General features: G+C 39.3%; 1 protein-coding gene across 1 annotated transcript; it reads left to right on the top strand.

The window, feature by feature from the left end:
- Nucleotides 1-2,797: 2,797 nt before the first annotated feature.
- On the top strand, nucleotides 2,798-18,806 carry LOC146976782 (substance-P receptor-like). Its single transcript, XM_085794287.1, has 7 exons — nucleotides 2,798-2,992; nucleotides 5,527-5,702; nucleotides 8,202-8,396; nucleotides 10,648-10,798; nucleotides 13,515-13,711; nucleotides 15,195-15,291; nucleotides 18,657-18,806. The coding sequence occupies exons 1-7, from the start codon at nucleotides 2,966-2,968 to the stop codon at nucleotides 18,804-18,806; spliced, it is 993 nt and encodes a 330-aa protein (XP_085650413.1). The 5' UTR covers nucleotides 2,798-2,965.
- The last annotated feature ends 3,235 nt before the right edge of the window (nucleotides 18,807-22,041 follow it).

Here is a 22,041-nt window from a genome sequence, read left to right as displayed (position 1 = left end):
GTTTTCAGTTCATTTTGTCTTTTGTCACATCAAAATAAAGTGCTCAAAATAAATTGTGGAATGAAATCAACTGGTAGCTATGTCTGTTTAACCTGAAACCTGTTAACTTTAGCCTCGGGGGTGTAGCATTTAGTCCTAAACGGCTTATTTATTTCATTTTATTGTTTCATAGAATTGTCATTTAAAACAACAACACTCATGTTTTGCTATTTTAAGGGAAACCGCAGCGGGGGAAGGTGTCTAACTTGCCCCGAGCTAGCCACCTGTTAGCCGGGAGCTAGCTAGCGAGCGGCCGATGGAAGCGGCCAGTTTTCCCCCGGGAGGTCTGCTGACTTACCCCGAGAATCAAACGCCATTCCCGGATGAACTACGAGACAGGTAACGGTCACGGTCGGTTCACTTCACGGCGGCCATCTTGCCTTCTTTCACTTCCGGATTCAAAGGGCAATTGGCGCGCATTCTGACCAATCACCGCACGGGGGCAGTGTTCGTCTTCGTTCCTTCCGGTTCAACTGTCTTCTGCAGCAGGTGAGCTTCTTTCAGGTGTTTGTTCCTGTTTACAGAACATTTATCTAAGTACAAACTTTACTATTCATGTTAATATACACGTGATAATAGAGTTTATTTATATTTTAAAGAAGCTTTACAGTCTAATTGTGGACAAATAAACTAATAAACATTCACTTTATTTCGAACAATGTAGCCTAAGGTAGTATAAAAAGGGACTGACAGGAGACAAAGCAAACAAAAACAGTAATTAAAAAAACTAGTAGTAAACTATGATCCTACCCCTTGTTCTTTTTATTATATTGTCTTATAATACCTATTGTCACTTATCAAGATAGCAATATAAGAAATCTATTCGAAACCTACGGTGGCCCTGAAGTGCAAAACACAACGGCAAATCAGACAACAACGGCAAAAGAGAAAACACAACACAAAAAGAGAAAACACAACGGCAAAAGAGAAAACACAACACAAAAAGAGAAAACACAACGCAAAAAGAGAAAACACAACGGCAAAAGAGAAAACACAACGCAAAAAGAGAAAACACAACACAAAAAGAGAAAACACAACGCCAAAAGAGAAAACACAACACAAAAAGAGAAAACACAACAGCAAAAGAGAAAACACAACACAAAAAGAGAAAACACTACACAAAAAGAGAAAACACAACGGCAAAAGAGAAAACACAACACAAAAAGAGAAAACACAACGGCAAATCAGAAAACACAACGGCAAATCAGAAAACACAACAACAAATTACTAAACAACGGCAAATCAGAAAACACAAAAGCCAAACATTTTGGGCAATACATAGCGGCCTCTGTGCTAGTCCCGCTTGCGATACATTTTTTTCCTACTATGGCCACGCCAAGACCCGCCTTACTCTGCCTCTGATTGGCTGCCTCTGCAAGGCTAAGCCTATCCCTGCATCTTACCTTAACCACTCCCTTCACACGCCTAAACCAACCGTCTTTGCCTAAACCAGCCCGAGGGTACCTACCTTTTCCAGTTTGGTTAATGTCGTTGTGTTTTCTCTTTCTGTGTTGTGTTTTCTCTTTTGCTTTTGTGTTTTCTGATTTGCCGTTGTTTAGTAATTTGTGGTTGTGTTTTCTGATTTGCCGTTGTGTTTTCTCTTTTTGTGTTGTGTTTTCTCTTTTGCTGTTGTGTTTTCTCTTTTTGTGTTGTGTTTTCTCTTTTGCCGTTGTGTTTTCTCTTTTTGTGTTGTGTTTTCTCTTTTTGTGTTGTGTTTTCTCTTTTGCCGTTGTGTTTTCTCTTTTTGTGTTGTGTTTTCTCTTTTGCCGTTGTGTTTTCTCTTTTGCCGTTGTGTTTTCTCTTTTTGTGCTGTGTTTTCTCTTTTGCTGTTGTGTTTTCTCTTTTTGTGTTGTGTTTTCTCTTTTGCCGTTGTGTTTTCTCTTTTTGTGCTGTGTTTTCTCTTTTGCCGTTGTGTTTTCTCTTTTGCCGTTGTGTTTTGCACTTCAGGGCCACCACAGAAACCTATAGGCTACACCCATATGCAGACCTATTCATATTCAGCCAACATGCATCTATATACAACCCATACACACACTAACACACATGCAAATATACACCCACACCTAAATATATGCACACAAATCCAAAATCAAATAGTCTACACATTTACACCCTCTTTTTCTAGCCTATATCTCTAGATTGTGTCGTGTGTTATCAACCTATTTAATGAAAAAATATTATTCTGAATCTGTTTTGTCCATTAGGCTACAACCCATCCAATTATATAACACAATATCATCAGAGTGACTGAGGACTAATCTAATCCTGCTGAGACCGGATCAGGGTCCAGACTAGAGAAGTTCTGCAGTTGGATTTCATTTCAGGCTGTGAAGTGAGTTTCAGTGGCCGTCCGAGGGAAGACCAACACCAACACCAGCCAGTAGAGTGTGTGTGTTGTGTTTCTGTGCTTGTGCATGTGTGCATGAGAGAGAGGGAGAGGGAGAGGGGGAGTGAACAGTGGCAGCAGAGGGGAGGAGAGGAGACCGAGCGGCCGCTGACTGAGCTCCGTGCTGCGCTGCGCTGCGCTCCGGTCGGTCGGTGATGTCTGTCCTCTGGTGCGTAAAGACGCGTCGACCTGCAGCTCTCTACATCTCCTTCTGCTCTAGGAACAGGGCTGTACTGGAGGTTATCTGATGTTAATAATCAACGGTGAACAACACAGTCTGATGCCCAGCAGAAGGAGAGGAAGAAGGAGAAGAGGAAGAGGAACATGGAGCCTGATGATCGGTACAACGGCACCACCACCACCGGCACCGACTGCAACAACGGCACCACCGACGCGTCCGTGAACTGCAGCGACGCCTTCAACCAGTTCGTGCAGCCGCTGTGGCAGATCTCTCTGTGGGCCGTGGCCTACTGCAGCATCGTGGCCGTGGCCGTGGTGGGCAACGTGGTGGTCATCTGGATTATCCTGGCGCACAAACGGATGAGAACCGTCACCAACTACTTTCTGGTAAATAAACACCGAGTTTTGTTTTACTACACTGCAAAAAATCTAATATCTTATCAAGAATATTTGTCTTATTTTTAGTCAAAATGTCGTTTCTAGTCAAAACTAATCTCATTCTATTTAAAATAAGACTCATCACATTAAAAAACAGCTTGTTTTTAGACACTTTTTCCTTCTTTCAAGCAGATTTTCACTTAAAATAATCTGATAGTGGAGCAAGTTTTTCTTCCTTATTACAAGCACAAAAAACTTGCTTTCACTGGCAGATTTTTCTACTTATTTCAAGTGAAAATGTGTTTGAAACAAGTGAAAATGATCTAAAAACAAGTTAATTTTTAGGTGATGAGTCTTATTTTAAGTGGAAAGAGATTAGTTTTGACTAGAAATGAGACATTTTGACAAGAAATAAGACAAATATTCTTGGAAAGATTTTGAGTTTTTGCAGTGTACAGTGTGTTTGTGACTGACATGTGTCCACAAAACTTTATTTAGCCTATTATTGTCAGCTTGTGTGATGCTGAAGTTTGACATTTAATGTTTCCCTCCCAGCTACTGTAATAAGGGTAAATATCAGGTGTATCCATCAATCAATCATATTGTATTTGTATAGCCCTTTACAATAGCCAGACGGTACCCAAAGTGCTTTACATCAAAGCAATAAAACAAAATAATAGATAAAAACAATTCATAAAAACACAAGAAAGTGCTACTAGTGCTGCAGGGTGTTAAAGGCCCTCTAAAAGTGCATAAAGTAAAAAAATATCCATAGCAGATCAAATAGAGAGGATGATAAAGTGTACTATAAATACACCAAATAAATTAACTTTAATAGGAAAGAGTGAATTAAAAAAATATGACATAGCCTATTCTTTGGATAAATACAATAATATAAGGCTGAAGAACATATGGACTCATTTATTATTGATGAATCTAGTGCAGTGTTTTTCAACCTTGGGGTCGAGACCCCACATAGGGTCACCTGGAATTCAAATGGGGTCACCTGAAATGTCTAGTAATTGATAGAAAAAATTACAGATAAAACAAATTTTTTAAAAACGAATTATTATTATTTTTAACATTATGATTAAACACAATATTAAACAACTATATTCTATACTTTCACTTGCTCAAATATAAATCAATTTCGCTAGAAATTTGTGATGTCAAAATGGGGTCACGAGCCAAAAAGGGTTGGGAACCACTGATCTAGTGATTGTTTTCTCCATTAATCCATATACAGTTGGTCTACAAAACATCAGAAAATTGAAATACTGTATTCTTCAGAGCAAGGAGACATATTCAAATGTCTTAGTTTCATACTTTGGTATAAAAACATAATAGTTTTCAATCTGTAAACACAGATGAAAATGCACCTGTTTACTGTCATGTTAAATCTTCACATGTGACAGGCTGGGAACAGGAAATATAAATATATTATTCAATTATTTTATCATTAATTCAGATGTATTTTCTGTTGATTATATGGTTAATCCTAAAACTGACATCAGAGGTGAGCTGTCTGTGTGTTTACTGTTGGTTTCCTTTGAGAGTTCAGTCTCAGTTCAGCAGGAGTCAGACCAACCAGCAGATTTAATGTGCGATGTCAGACTGATCCTCATTACCAGACACAGATATGCATGGTATTGTGTGATTTTCACTCCAGCCACGAGATAACGAAATGTGTTGTGGCAGGAAAAAGCCTCATCATCATCGCCGCAGCAGCAGCAGGTCGTTAGAAATCTGAATATGTGCATGCAGGGGGGGGGTTATTATTTTATTTAATTATTTAAGGAGAACAGTGCACATTATGCACGAACGCAGGGCCGTTGCTAGGAATTCTGGGCCCCCTTAAAGAATACTAAAGTGGGCCCCTCCCCCTAACTTTTCCTTTTTTTTTTCTTAGACTACGTATGTATTATCGTTTTTTATTTAGCCTTCTTTGTTTTGATGCTAATGCAGCATTACACTGCAAAAACTCAAGTATCTTAGCAAGAATATTTGTATTATTTCTAGTCAAAATGTCATTTCTAGTCAAAACAAATCTCATTCTACTTAAAATAAGACTCATCATATTAAAAGTAGCTTGTTTTTAGACACTTTTTACTCCTTTCAAGCAGATTTTCACTTGGAATAAGTAGAAAAATCTGATAGTGGAGCAAGTTTTTCTTCCTTATTACAAGCACAAAAAACTTACTTTCACTGGCAGATTTTTCTATTTATTGTGAATTTAAGTGAAAATGATCTAAAAACAAGTTAATTTTTAGGTGATGAGTCTTATTTTAAGTGGAAAGAGATTAGTTTTGAGTAGAAATGAGACATTTGGACAAGAAATAAGACAAATATTCTTGGAAAGATGTTGAGTTTTTACAGTGTACTATGAGTATTAGTCAGGGTCTTACGCAGAATAATTCAGTCATACAAAGATTAGACTACTGGGGTTTTTTATGGGCCCCACTGGGCGCTGGGCCCCTAGAGTTATCATCACCTTTCTCCCCTATACAACGGCCCGTCTGACGTGCATGAACTGTGTCCTGCAGGTGAACTTGGCCTTCGCTGAAGCCGCCATGTCGGCGTTCAACACGGCGATCAACTTCGCCTACGCCGTCCACAACGAGTGGTACTTCGGTCTGGTCTACTGCCGCTTCCACAACTTCTTCCCCATCGCGGCCATATTCGCCAGCATTTACTCCATGACGGCCATCGCACTGGACAGGTGTGTGTTTGTGTTTGTGTTTTTGCAGGAACTATACGGCATCTGAAATCCCACACACACACAGAGATCTTTATGAGCAGTGACAGTAAAATGAGAGTGTGTGTAGCTTAAGGCTGTTCAGGTGCTGCAGTTTACAACAACACAAGACACTTTATTGTTTCACAGCTCACAGAATCTCACCTGCAAGAACAAGAAGACAAGACTTAGAGGCACAAAAGAGTCTCGAACAGAGATACATGCAAATCTCCATACGGTATAAAGGTAGATGTTTGTGTTTAAGCTCCATACAGTATAAAGGTAGATGTTTGTGTTAAAGCTCCATACAGTATAAAGGTAGATGTTTGTGTTAAAGCTCCATACAGTATAAAGGTAGATGTTTATATTAAAGCTCCATACGGTATAAAGGTAGATGTTTGTGTTAAAGCTCCATACAGTATAAAGGTAGATGTTTGTGTTAAAGCTCCATACAGTATAAAGGTAGATGTTTGTGTTAAAGCTCCATACAGTATAAAGGTAGATGTTTGTGTTAAAGCTCCATACAGTATAAAGGTAGATGTTTGTGTTAAAGCTCCATACAGTATAAAGGTAGATGTTTGTGTTAAAGCTCCATACAGTATAAAGGTAGATGTTTGTGTTAAAGCTCCATACAGTATAAAGGTAGATGTTTGTGTTAAAGCTCCATACAAGTATAAAGGTAGATGTTTGTGTTAAAGCTCCATACCGTATAAAGGTAGATGTCCATGTGTAGTGTGATTATAAAGCAGCTCTAGGTTCTATATTAATACTGTGAAAGTATCAAAGCCTCAGTCCACAGAGAAATGCACACAGCCTGGATTCAGAAACTGAGCCTTAAAACCAGCCATCAGGACTTCCTGTCACTTTGTGATGTCACATCTAAGCCCCGCCCCCTCACCACCTGGACAACACCATCCATCCAACAACTTTGCAGTATTTTTAGTTTCTCTGAGTGTTTTATTCTGAAATCTGCTCTGTTTTTTATTATTGGATCACTTTAGAAAACAGTCAGCCAATCAGAAGAGAGGCTCAGAGCCTCCTCCTCTCTTCTGATTGGCTGATAGCGACCTGTTGTTACCAGAGCTCCAGAGAGAAGCTGAGACAGAGAGGAGATGGAAAACTACACTGAGATGGTTTTTACATCTTCTCATGGATCAGCCTTTCAAAATAAAAGGGTAACACTTTACAATGAGGGTCCCTTAATTAACGTTAGTACATTATTAAGCATTAATATATAAACTAATGTGTTAATGTAATGGATACATAATGATAACTAATTACATTATTCAACTTGTATTATTACTTAATAATTTATTAACTAACTTTGAGTAGTAAACATTAATTAACTGCTTACTAATAGACTACATTAATTAATGTGTTTCCTAACCCTAAGTAATACATAATAATGATGGTTAATATTCTGTCTCTGAGGCGTGCATCATATACGCACAAACTGACAGATATACAGCAGGATTTAGAGAAAGTCGGACACAGCAGTATGTTTACTGAATCCTTTTTACTCTTCTTTACATCCTTTTTTGTAAAACTGAAATGAATATAAAGTTACAGTACTTTAGTAACTCACAAAAATACAACCCAGAATGAATTTACATTGATTACAGTCTCAATGCACAATCCATAACAATAAGCTACATTTAGCTTAGCTTAGCATTTAGCAAACTATATTATCACAGTTATTGTGTTTTTAAATCCAACTTAAGAATTTTTAAATTATTTATATGCCCTGTTGAACAGAAACACAGAAAAACTAACAAACTTACAAGCAACAAGGCACTCCAAGGCACTCACGTAGCAGAAAAGAGGAGAGGAGCTGTCTGCCTGACCGCATGGAGAAAGAATGGCTGCACTTCCTGTAACTGTTACGGTCACATGACCTTAACTGACCAATAGAAAAACACTTAACAATATAGTCTCTTTTATGACAGATTTAAAAAAAAATAAGACATCTAGAGGCCACAAAATGTGTGCCGTGACAGTTAATATATCTGTAAATAGTTCATTAATGCTTATTGCGTATCATAAACCAACAAAAGCACTTTTTTAATGTAGAACAGGCTAATTTTACATGAATAAAATATCTTTTAATCATTATTCTGTGTTACATTATTGAATTATTTAGTTGTAGGCCGTGTTCTAAGCGGGATAATGTATAGTTAGTCGGTTGTTAATGGAGAAATAAACCCCGGCAGGTTGTATGGAACCCCTCCGCTTCGCGCCGGGATTCCATACAACCTGTTGGGGTTTATTTCTCCATAACAACCTCCGAACTATACATTATCCCTTACATAATGTACTAACTAACATTAATTAAGGGACCCTTATTGTAAAGTGTTACCACTAAAAGACAGTAGGAGAATTAGGAAACATGGAGCTCAACATGTCGACATGCTACTGAACGCAGTCCTGTTTGTGTTGTGTTGTGTTGTGTTGTGTTGTGTCGTGTGGTGTGGTGTTGTGTTACAGATACATGGCGATCATCCACCCGCTGCAGCAGAGGCTGTCGTCCACAGAGACCCGCGTGGTGATCGGTGTGATCTGGCTGCTGGCTCTGCTGCTGGCCTTCCCTCAGTACTACTACTCAGCTACGGCCGCGCTGCCCGGACGCACCGTCTGCTACATCGACTGGCCCGAGTACACCGCCATCGACTTCAAGAAGATGTGAGTAGCTACAGCGGGACACCACACAGAAGAGGGACGTTAGAGATGGTCCGATAACGTTATTTACCTTCCAATACCGATTCCAATTCCAATACTTGTGCTGTGGATATCGGCCGATACCGATACCAATACCAATACTAGTGTGTTATAAAAAAAAACAAGATAAATGTTTGTATATATACAGTAAACCAGTCGTTCTCGGAATTGTTCAAATCAAAGACCCTAATCTGACACAAATTAGGCCACGGACCTAGCCTTTTGAAGCAAACACCAGAAATAGACTGAAGACTGAAGAACGTTACTTTTTTAGTCAATGTACGTTCAAATTAGAGCCAGTGGTGTGAATTTTTGGAAATATTGTAGAGAATTTTCTGAGAAAAAAAGTGGTAAGATTTCTAAAAAATAAAAATAAAATTCTAGAAATTCTAGAAAAACTGGTGAAATTTCTATTTAAAAAAAAAAAAGTTTTAAAATTCTAGAAAAAAGTGGTAAAATTTCTCAAAAACAATTCTAGAAAAAAGTGGTAAAGTGTCAAGAAAAAGTTCCCCTTGAACCCTCTCAACCATTGAACCATTGGTCTATACTACTAAGCCTGCATGGATGTGATGTGATTATTATTGTTTTAAGGCCTGGTTCAGGTTAAACCCTTTGAAACATGAATGAATTCAGCAAAATAAAGACATTTAACTTTCTTTTATTATCTAATTTGAAACTCAGACACCGTCACAACTGAAAAAGAACAAATATTAATCAAGGAATAAATAACAAATTCCTTTAAAAAATGTGTTTAAGTGCAGCCACAGTGGGTGTTTTCACACATACGGTTGTACACAGCCGGCATTTTCCACAGCATCAGAGACGGTTCATACAGATACTGGTATTAGAATCACAACAACTCAACAAGTTTTTTGATATTATAAATATAAACTCAGCCTCTGTCTGGCTCCTCCTCCTCTGGTCGTTCGTCTCTCTGAAGGTCAAACTCCTTTAAAAACAATAAAGTTATTTTAGGAGTTTGTTATTTCAGCTTCCTGGAGCCCAGAACTCTTTCAGACCTCATTATCCCGTCCTGCTGCTTCTAGTTAACGAGGTTCGACTGCAGCCTGGTTCTGGAGGATTCTTCCTACTGCTGCAAACATCTTTCACCTGCAACGACGACGTTCATTTACAGTCAGAAGGAAATGAAAATGAGCCCTGCAGCCGAGAGGCCTCCGGTCCCGGTGATGGATTTGTCTGCTGCTCGACTCCATCAGGAAACAACTGAGGAGCTAAAAGAAGAAAAAAAGAGGCAATTGATTAATCCGCTCCCAAAATTAGCATCTTATTATCTATCGTCTCTGCTGGAACACACAGACTCATCCCCCCCTGCAGATTTAAAGAGGAACTCAGCTCCATATGTCCCTTGTCCTCCTAGTTCTGGTTAAATCAATGACTAGTAACTAGTTCCAGGGAGAATGGAGCGTCTCTCGGCTGAAAACCAACCTTGTAAGATCAGAGATTTATTGAATTCTTGCTCACAGTGGTAACAGAAAGAGCACTGAAAAAGTGTAGGTAGGTTCGTAGGTTTGTTACCTTTAATTGTCGGTGCAAGATATTTTCAGAACGGCAGAGCTATACGCTACGGAGGCTCATGGGATTTCTTGGTTTCCCTCATCAAACTCATCAAATACACAATCCAACAACTCCACAACGCTCTGGTGGACAAGTTGTGAGCTGCACATTCACCACGCTATGAGATAATAACACAACGTTACCACACAGAGTTGTTTTAGAGGGAAATTCAGAGACTGTTGATGAAAAACTGTCCCTGAAGGCAACGTGCATCAGTGGTTTTGCATGAATTTCCCTCTAAAACAACTCTGTGTGGTAACGTTGTGTTATTATCTCATAGCGTGGTGAATGTGCAGCTCACAACTTGTCCACCAGAGCGTTGTGGAGTTGTTGGATTGTGTATTTGATGAGTTTGATGATGAGGGAAACCAAGAAATCCCATAATGAGCCTCCGTAGCGTAGCTCTGAGCAGCTCACGGCTCTGCTCCACCGTTCTAAAAATAGCTTGCACCGACAATTAAAGGTAACAAACCTACTGCTATAACTATAGGGATTATGGCAATGGGCCAATTTGCCAAAATGTTGAACTATCCCTTTATCTGTCTTTGATTTAGATTCTCCTGCAGATCTGCTACCGATAGCTACTTCTTACTGTTTCCCCTTTCTCTCTCTTTCCTCGTCCGTCCTGTTTCCTCTGTAGATATTACGTGTGTGAGACTCTGCTGATCTACTTCCTGCCCCTTTGCATCATGGGATGTGCGTACACGACGGTGGGCATCACGCTGTGGGCGAGCGCGATTCCCGGGGACTCGTCCGACCACTACAAAGAGCAGCTCATCGCCAAACGCAAGGTGACACACACACACAAACACTGTCTTAGCTTCATGCATGAAGAGGGGAAACAAAGAAATACAGACTGTCTGAAATTATAGTTAGGCCTATGCAATGACACTAAAACACAGACTGTCTTTCTTTGGTTTAATTTGAATTATCAGTGGCAATAAAACACTGAAAAATAGCCTAGACATTAAATGCAAGAATGTAACCAGACAAATGAGAGCCCTTCCCCAGATATTTTATTTTTTAAGTTCATTTCCCACAATTCTATGATATTAGCTAATATATGAAAGTCAGAACACAGTTTTAAGGACAACACTGACCATTTAAATTCACATTTAAAGGAATAGTCTGCAATGTCTCTGAGGTAACAGCAAATTAATCATAGATAATCTTTATTATTCTTTACTTTTTTCAATAATGAGTTCAGCCGTGTGTGTGTGTGTGTACCAACCAGAAATAACTGTTTACTGTGATGAAAATAGTTGTTAACCCCAAACTAGTGCAGTCTGGTGATGGTATCGATACTTTATTATGAGTATTGATCCTAAAACGGACACGTTTGGTATCAGAAGTATCGATACTTGAGCAGCTCATCGCCAAACGCAAGGTGACGCAAACATAGATATATATAAGAAGACTAGATGACTCACCCACCGCTGCTGCCCAATGACACGGCGTAGCCACACGGCGGCCATCTTGGTAAGGTCAACTCTCTCCCTCAGAGCATTAAGCCTATGCTGCATGTTTAGTTTTAGTTTAGTATGTTTATTTCGGTCTCATAAAAACAAATACAGTAGGCAAATATAAAGGTATAAATACAAAACAAAACAAATCAGAACAAAACACAACAAGCAAAACAATTTACTTTGACCGAAAAGGTGTAGGCTGAAGCATCAGCTTATTTTGCCTACCCTTCTTAAATTAACATTTTCTGTTCACTCAATTTAAAAACATTTTTTTACAGAGCAACAACAAAAAGAAAGAAAAAAAAAAACCCTGCATATTCTACAAGCACACTGGTATTTATAAATCAGTTTTATATTTATAAAACTTCTGCTATAATGACCATAACTTGCTCAGTTTTTGTCCGATTTCAAAACGGTTTGATTTTTTATGAACGTCTATGCAGTTATGATGCAGCATACTTAAAATCACGGATCATTTTAATCATGTACTGTGTTTTTTGTAAAAGTAACATTACAGTGACATTATGCAAATAGTTAAAGTAATAGCTACATACTGGTTTATTTTTCACAGAGTTATGAATCGTTTTTTTAGTGAAGATGACTGGATCACCTGTCTACTGCACTGTAACTGCAGCCAGAGTCAGAGACAGTTGCCCGTTTCAATATGGCCGACTGTGAACTACGCCTGCGTGTAGTCCGATCCACCCCCTTGGACGCAAACACACACACACACACACACTGTGTCTTCCCAGCAGCATCATCACTGAACGCCATCATTTAATTTAATGGGTTTTTAATCCCCACGCACATGAAAACAACAAATATTCAACAGATTATTTTAAACCCAGCCGTGCGTGCACTCTGCCGTCTCCTCCTCCTCCTTCAGTTCCTCAGCTACTGTATTATGGTCTGGGCAGCTACATCTCCTACACATCTCAAGAAATGATGTACTACTATTCAGAAGAGATTCATAGGATTCATCTCACATTCAAATAGATAGGCCTGTGCTCCGTCAGCACCACTATTCACCAAGTATTCTCTTCTACCAAAATAACTATCAGATTTGTTTGTTTATTCACAAGTTTATTTACAGGAACCAAGATCTCCCTGTCACTTTTCAAAATGTCTTTACCTTCACTCATAATGTAGCTACATTCTCATTCTCACCGCACTAGACACAGTAATAATCTTAATTTATATTATTAACCCTTCACCCGCACATCACACCATTAGTTTAATATGACTTACAGAGGTCCTATGTTCTGGGATGGACTACTTCCTTCATTAAGATCCATTTTATTTCTTCTTATTCATTTTTTAAAAAGCAGTCTTTCCTCTCTCTCTCTCTCTCTTTCGCTCTCTCCATATCCCACATCCTTACTTTGTCTTTTTATGATTTCAATTATGAATTTTTTTGTACCTTATCTCTATTGTTTTTATTTGTTACTGAATCACTTTGCACTTTATCTCTTTATTTTTTTCTCATTTCTGTTCATTTTGCTCATATAACGTTGATTCTTCTACGATTTTTTGGATGGCGATTCGATTAAATTGCGATTCTACGATATTGCCGATTCTCTCGATTTTTAGTCTGCATTTTTAACATTTATCTGCACACAAATACTGTAGGAGCCTATACTTACATACTCCATTATAAAGTGACCTTAAACCCTTTTCAAAACCTGGACTGTCTAAATGTAAAAAAGGCGAACAAATGCACATTGCACAATATTTAAAAAAAAATCAAAAAAGAAATCGATTTTTGAAAATAAAAATCGATTTAAAAATTGTCAAAAAAGATATCGCTATATTTATGTGAATCGATTTTTTCTCCCACCCCTAACGTTGATTATGTATGCACTTTATCTCCTTTTTTTCCTTTGTTTATTTGTTAGCCATAGAAATTTGTCTTGTTGTAATTGTAATGTACTGTACATAAACTTATGTACAGTACAAGCCAACTGGCTTGGTTCCCTCCGTGCTCCATTGAATTTAAATGTGTGCTAAATAAATAAGCTCTAAACTGTAAACTGTGTGTCAGGTGGTGAAGATGATGATCGTGGTGGTGTGCACCTTCGCCGTCTGCTGGCTGCCCTACCACGTCTACTTCCTGCTGCACCAGTTCTTCCCCGAGCTGTTTGAGCAGCGCTACATGCAGCAGGTCTACCTGGCCGTCATGTGGCTCGCCATGAGCTCCACCATGTACAACCCCATCATCTACTACTGCCTCAACAGCAGGTCTGTCTGTGTGGAAGTTTACGTTTCTCCATCAGTTTCCATCACAGGTTTTCTCAAAATAAAAGCCATATTTCTTTTATTTTTCATCAATTATTTATTCAAGTATGGACCATTTAACAGTTAGGCACAATAAACATAATTTCATAAATTTCAGAAAAGCACAATTGCTATTTGCAGGTGTTTCCATTGAAGGCAAGGCAAGGCATCTTTATTTATATATAGTAGCGCATTTCATACCAAGGCAACTCAATGTGCTTTACATAAAGACAAAACATTAAAAAAAGAAAAAAAAAGAGAAGCATAAAACAGAATAAAAACAAACACTAAAAACAGAGTTAAAAGCAAGAGCAAATAAAAGTAAAATAAAAGAAAATAGATAAAGTTTTAAGTTCTTAAATGAGCTCAGCTATAAGCACATGAAAAGAGAAATGTTTTTAACCTGGATTTAAAAGTGTTTACAGTTGGGGCTGATCTCAGTTCTGCTGGTAGTTTGTTCCAGTTGTTGCAGCATCACAGCTAAATGCTGCAAGGTGTTTTTTGAGAATTCTTGTAAAGTCTAAAGGTCTCAGGACTGTAACAGAAGGAACTATAGTTTGGTTGTTTCACAGGGACGTGTTACTGTGTGACACCACCTCAGTTATTATCAGACTGAACCTCAGACAGTTTTATTAAAATAACCCAGTTGCGTGGAAACAGTGCAAAGTGTGAAGCCTTCTCTTCTTGTGAATGAAGAACAGACTTTTAACAGCAACATCCCATCTTATAACATCACGACCAGTGAGACTGAATATTAAAGGGACAACAAGGAATTTGCTTTTGGTTCTAAAAGAGTCTCATATTAATGTGGATGAATCTACGTCACCACTTGTTAATGGGTCCACTTTAGATAAATATATCGTTTTGTCTTTATCGTTATTGTGATATTATTATTTAGTGGTCGACTCGTCCAGCATTTCCTAATTTTGGTATCCTGGACGGGTCATGGGAATAACTACGACGGTATCTGATCGTCTCATGGGAAATGTAGTGTGAAAACACTTCACTTTCCAAACTCCTTGTTGTCACTTTAAGGAAGATGGATGTTCAAAACATTTTGCATTTAGTGATTTAACAACTGCGGTGATGAGAGAGAAGGGAAACGGGATCAGATCTGATAAATATGTAAATGTGAACACATACTTTGATATCGACACATCTGCAAAAAAAAACAACACCTCATGAGAACGTAAAAATGTTTTGTTGATATTTGAGAGGTTTTTTCCAAATGTAGGAGTTTCCATCACCTGTTTTTTATTGCAATATTCAGGTTTTGTGTATTTCTAGTGGAAATGGAAACACAACTGCTGGTGTAGGAGATCTGCTCATGTGGCAGGTAATCTGTATTTGTGTCTATAATCCTGTCTGCATGTTTAATCCACCACGTTATGAAATATCTCCCTCCCTCTCTCCCTCTCTCCCTGTGTCTCTGTGTCTCTGTCTGCAGGTTCAGAGCAGGTTTCCAGCAGGTGTTCTGCTGCTGCACCGCCACCGTCACCAAGGACGAGCTGGAGCTCAAATCACCACGTTACCTGCAGACACAGGTAGAGACGTCACAATGACATGACCTCACAATTAAACGCCACATGGCATATGGCATTTTTTATTTAACCTTTATTTAACCAGGAATAATCCCATTGAGATTCAGAATCTCTTTTGCAAGGGGATCCTGGCCAAGAGATTAGCACAGCAGGTCCACATAAAGTAGGCTACACACTTAAAAAACAACAACAAAACAAACATAAAAACAGTTAAAACAGTTTGTGTGTGTTCATTCAGTAGTCAAATAGTCCTTCATCTTATCTTTAAAATCTTCCATACTTGAGAGATAATCCGATTTAAGATGACTCTGTAATTTATACCAGGACGAGGGTGCGAATGCTTTGAAGGCACTTTCCCCAAAGACAGTCTGCATACATTATTAATCTGCCGAGCCTGAGACTATTAATTAAAGCAGAAGTAAGCGATCCGGTCGTTTTGGCTAATGCTGCGTTCCAGGCAGGCTTTTGAAACTGTAAATTACAGCTTCAAGTCACGACTTACGACTTTGTAGCGTTCCAGGCAACCCACTCGTGTTTCTCCGACCTGTTTTACCTGTGAAAGTCACTATAACGGCCACTCGTAATTCTGACCCGTGAAGTCGTACCAGATCGAACTGGTACGACTTCACAGGTCGGAAAAACACGAGTTACGGGTTGCCTTGAACGCACCATAACGTCTTGTCAGCCGATGGAGTTAGCAGCCCCCGCCCTCGTCATGGATCTATTGGTCCTCGTCCCTACGTCACCACATTCAGGCGCATCCCTTGGCTGCAGACACAGAGAGGACTGCCCCTTTATGCCGTTCTCTCTCCTCATTGGATAAAGGTTGTAGGATACAAGGAAAGTTTTCTCCTGGGCTCAGAGCAGAGCAGAGTGACTGACAGACCCGTGTTTCGGTCCAAACACTCTATGTAAGTGATTGCTGTGGGAAGATACAACTATTTAAGACTTATATTAACACAAAAATATCGTTTACTTCTACTTTAATCGTAAAGATTCCTAAATACCGTCACTTTCCAAAAGAGATTATGTCGGACTCGGAACCATATAGAGGCAAATGAGCGCAACTGGCGTGGAACGAGTTAGTCGACGGCTCGTCAGCCTGTCACACATGCTGCAAAATAATAGCAGCTAAAGGAGGAAATACATCTGATATGTATCAACACAGACTGTGTACACCAAAGTAAAGGTAGATGCACAGTAACTGGGTTATATTACGTACGATAATGTCAATTTACCTAATGTAACATTAACATGTGTCATGTGCAATAAAAAAAGAAACTAGAATAAACGTAAACATTTGGTATAGATGACAATTAATGGCTTGAATATTTCAAACATTTCCCCTGGAGGATTAATAATTGGTCCTATATTAATAGATAGACTTCAGATATTTGTTATTAATGTAGCCTAATTATATTTCTATTTTGAATTTGAGCATTCATAGTGTTGTGAAATGAATTAATGCATAATAATCATGATAACACAGGTGTTATTTTATTCCTCTGACATCACTACACACAGGTGAGTTCAGGTGCTTTGACTCCATTCAGAGCTCCGTGGTTTTTGATCAAATTAAAAACTACAGCTCTCATTAGCTCCTACTGTGATGCATCGCCTGCCACCAAATTTAATTTAATTTAAATTAATTACACAGTCCTCCATCGAAAATTAATTTTCAAGCACAGAAAAATAATTAGATTGATTAACACTCAGTGTGTGTGAGATGAGGTTCAGCCTCAGAGCTGCAGCTGCCCCACTTCTACTTCTGTTTTTATCTCTGTTGATCTTTAATCTGTTGATCTGTTTGTTCCCAGATCTCCTGCTTCCTGTCACACACTTTTTATTTTAAGACTGATGAAGGTTTTTAGCTATTAGCATATAAATATCTGCTCTAAACATCACATACTTCCAAAGCTGCAGTTATTTGTTAGTTAACTACATTTTGTCAAGGCACAAATCAGCTACAAACATTAGCATTCCCAGCTACGTAGCCTAGCTTACTTTCCCCAAATGCTAATGCTAATGCTAATGTGGTGTCACTTCCAAAGCCAGTGAATATTTTGTTACGTAACTACATTTTGTGAAGGTGCTAATAGTGAGCTGCCAGTTAGCCACATGCTAATGCTAACATGTTACAAAGTATTTTAGTCAGTTAGTTAAATAACTACATGAGGGAGATGTGAGGTCGCCGCAGATAGCAGCTAATGTTAGCATCTCTGTTCTGAAGTGTTTTAGATCTAGGTGTTACAACATAGGCTACACATTGCCGATAGGTTACTACTTTTACCAGAGCTTCATGCGTGAAGAGGGGAAAACAAAGAAATACAGACTGTCTAAAATTATATGACACTAAAACAGAGAATGTCTTTCTTTGTTTTAATTTGAATTATCAGCGGCAATAAAACACTGAAAAATAGACATTAAATGCAAGAATGTAACCAGACAAATGAGAGCCCTTCCCCAGATATTTTATTTTTTAAGTTCATTTCCCACAATTCTATGATAGGCTATTAGCTAATGAAATGAAAGTCAGAACACAGTTTTCAGGACAACATTGACCATTTAAATTCACATTTAAAGGAATAGTCTGCAGTGTCTCTGAGGTAACAGCGAATTAATCACATTTTATCTTTATTATTCTTTACTTTTTTCAATAACAATGACATCTATGAGCCACCAACCAGTGCTGAATAGGTCCTGTAAACAAGGGGGCAGTTGTGGGTCTGAGAAGTGCAGCTCACTTCCGCGTTCAACAAACTGCAATCCCCTCTTCTTCCTCTGGGGGCTGGTGTCAGAAAGCAGCATTCCCCATAGACCCCCATGTTAAAATCACCCACTTTACATCCTCAATAAACATGATCAAAGCCTGGTGTCAGAACGTTTTCTGGTCTCAATCGATAGTTTCTACCCCCGCACACACTCTGAGGGGGGGGGGTGTTTTTTTTAACTCTACCGTTTTACTGTTATTAGGTTAAAACTCTGGCCAATTAGGGCGCGGAAACGTTGAGTGACAGGTCCGAGCAGCTCCGTGGACAGCTGCTTCGAGGCCAGTGGGCGGGTTCTCGGCCGGTAAATCCAACATGGCGCTGTTCAAGCCGCCATATTGGCCAATGGGTGACGTCACGGATGCTACGTCCATTCTTTTTACAGTCTATGCCTGTAAATAGAGAGATAGGCTAACTGTCTACTGTGATGAAAATAGTTGTTAATCCCAAACTAGTGCAGTCTGGTGATAGTATCGATACTTTATTAGAGTATCGATCCTAAAACACGTTTAGTATTGGAAGTATCTAATCTTGAGTATCTGTGAGTAAATAAGGATGGTTTTGTTAAACTCTAACTGATGGTCTTGTGTGTTTTTCCAGGCGAGTTTGTACCGAGCCAGTCGGATGGAGACGGTGGTTTCCTCGGCCACACCGTCCTGCAGCAACGGAGCCAAAGAAGGCCGAGCCGCCTCACAGCCGCCGCCACTCGGAGGTCACGACCAACAGCAGCAGCAGCAGCACGGGCTCTGAGACCTAAACACACACAGACACACACACAGAGACACACACACACACTGAGAGCGAGTGTGGAACTCAAAGTGCCTCGACACGTGGGCAGAAACCTGCAGCCGCTCCTCTGCCAAGTGCTTTAATATAATAAATACCCAGAGGACGCCACGGCACGTTCCCCACCACACACAGACACACACATGAACGTCACATACAAACAGTAGACAGGGTTCCCACATCATGACACCAGCTGCCAGAGAACTGTAGTGGTCGTGGTTTAAAAACAAAAACTACATGTTTTTGCGTTGTTCTATGATAAAATTGTCTTACTTTCTAAGCATGTAAGATATTATTATGTCATAGATAAGTTGGAGCCGTAGACTGCACGTCTTTAAATCAGACTTCTGGGAGAGAGAATGAGAGAGAGAGAAGAATAAACATAGAAATAAACTGGTTACTGCAAAAACTCAAAATCTGTCTGAGAATATTTGTCTTATTTCTTGTCAAAATGTCTCATTTCTAGTCAAAACTAAACTCTGTCCACTTAAAATAAGACTCATCACCTAAAAATTAACTTGTTTTCAGATAATTAAGTAGAAAAATCTGCCAGTGAAAGCAAGTTTTTTGTGCTTGTAATAAGAAAGAAAAACTTGCTCCACTATCAGATTTTTCTACTTATTTCAAATGAAAATCTGCTTGAAAGAAGTAAAAAGTGTCTAAAAAAACAAGCTACTTTTAATGTGATGAGTCTCATTTTAAGTATAATGAGATTAGTTTTGACTAGAAATGACATTTTTATTAAAAAATAAGACAAATATTCTTGGTAAGATTTTGAGTTTTTGCAGTGTCAATGTACAAAATAAGCTACAACTGTCGAAAAGACTTCTCTGAAAATGTGCTGAAAAATGATTTCAAGAAAAGAAAAGAGTGGGAACCCTGAGTAGAAACATAAACACGGTGCTTCGCCTCACTTCGCCTCGCGCTGGTTCATATTAGTGAAGCAGCTACGACGCCGACACCCGACCTGCACGGGGCTGGTTTTGGAAAAAGGCGCGACGACCCTCGGCCTCGCCTGGCAACGGGGTCGCGTCGAGTCCTTGATGCTGTGTTTGTGTTGAGTGGAAATAGGGACCCAGTCTCAGAGTGTATATATAGTATATTTATATATATATATGTGTGTGTGGGGATGAACTGTAGCACCTGTTGTGCAGGATTAGCCCCTTGTTTTGACAATGTGTGGAGCAGCGTCGAGTCTGCAGCCGCCGGGTCACAGAGCAGCTAAATATAGAGGAGGACACACACATATATAGACGGACCGATGAAGACGAGGAGGAAGAGGAGGAAGAGGAGGAAGGCAGGAACACATGAGGAGCTTCACTGGGGACGATCGAAGCTATTTCAGCCTCACAGACAGACGACAGCTGCACTGGAAGCAGCCAGAGAATGTTTCAACAGAGTTTTAACAGCTCCGTCTCATTGTTGTTGTTGGACGGCGACGACCTGAATGTGTCCGGACCAAATGTTCTGATGTTTCAGTGTGATGATGGAGACAGCAGCAGCTTCAACTTCCTGTTTACGCTGGAAATACTGAAATGCCCAGTTGTTCAAAAGGTGTAATCTGGATCAAAATTATCCCTTTTTTTGCTATCCAGGATCATGTAATTTGCAATAATCAAAAGTTAACTTTATTTTATCACTGTAATCTGGTTTAAAATTAGGTGCAAAATACTACATTAAACTACATTATAAATGTTGCTTATTTGACCAATTTAAATTGAATTTAAATGACATTTTGTTCCTGAAATTCACCCTGAATCTACCAAACTGCTGGGATCAGAATAATCCTGGTTTTTTGGAGCAAAGTTATCCTGATCTGACTAAAAAGTCGGGGAAAAAACCCCAACACAAACTGAGGGTTTGATCCAGAATAAAATCAAGATTGGATTACATGATCTAATCCAATCGCAGAATCCATTTGTAGTTTTGATCAACCCATTTTCAAGATTTGATCCAGTACATTATCCAAAATCGAATTAGAGTACCTTTTGAATAACTGGGCCCTGATGTTTCAGTGTGATGACGACAGCAGCAGCTTTAACTTCCTGTTTACGCTGGAAATACTGAAATGTTTTGCTTTGTGTGTAAGATTGACAAACCGATCAATCCCCTGGGTCCAGTTGTTCAAAGGTAATCTGATCGGATTTTGGATAACGGATCGGATCAAAACTTGAAAATGTAAAAATGGATTCTGAGATCGGATTAGATCACGTTCCATCTGGATCAAACCCTCAGCTTGTGTTGTTCAAAACTTTTTAGTAGGATCGAGAAAACTTTGATCCAAAAAAACAGGATTATTCTGATCCCAGCAGTCGGGTGGATTCAGGAACAAAATGTGATTTAAATTAAATTCAAATTGGTCAAATAAACAATATTTATAATGTAGCCTAGTATATATACATTTATTGATTTATAGTTTGCACCTAATTTTTAAAGTGATTAAAGTCCCAGTATGGAGCTTTTAACTGGATACGCTAAAGTCTCTGGTCGGACCACTGACCAAACCAGACCAATAGATAATTACGCTGCTAAAAAAAAAGAAAAAAAGTACCGTATTTCCTCTAATAGTAGCCGGTATCTATTTAATAGCCGGGTCTGTTATAATGGCCGGGGGCGTGGTTTACACGAACAAATAAAGGCCGGCCCCAAATACAGGCCGGGTCAATGGGAAAAAAACAAACAAACAGAAAAAACCTGAATTTCAGTCACTGTGGATGCACTGGTCTCAGGCGGCCAAACACGGATGCAGTAACCCACAAGTGCCAGCAGATGGCAGTAGCTAGATCTGAAGTGCCACATGAACCCACGCTTCAAGGAAACAGTCACTGACAACTCGACCGAAGAGAGCTTTAGCAGCATGGCGTGTCACTACCCGATTTGCGACGCTACCCGATCTGTAATGTGTAAAAAAATATAATTAATTGTAGGCAGAATGAAAACTGAGCACGGTAACTGTCAAATTTGAGCACCAGCATGAAACAGAGGAAGAAATAATAGCCTCTCTCAAATATAAGCCGGTCTCCAATACAGGCCGGTTCCCCTGGGCAGCTAAAGTAAATAAAGGCCTCGGCCTCTATTAGAGGAAATACGGTAAGTCCTGTCTTCTTTCCGACGTTTCCAAAACAAATCTACACGCGTCGGCCAGACAAACGTCTTCATGACAGTGGGAAATGCAGTCTTCATTCCGCCGCTCTCGTCC

Source organism: Trachurus japonicus, chromosome 12 (assembly GCF_045865225.1).
Source record: "Trachurus japonicus isolate A0001 chromosome 12, Traja_1.0".
Lineage (NCBI taxonomy): Eukaryota > Metazoa > Chordata > Actinopteri > Carangiformes > Carangidae > Trachurus > Trachurus japonicus.
Note: the sequence above shows the minus strand (reverse complement) of the source record. Positions and strands in the feature narration are given on the sequence as shown.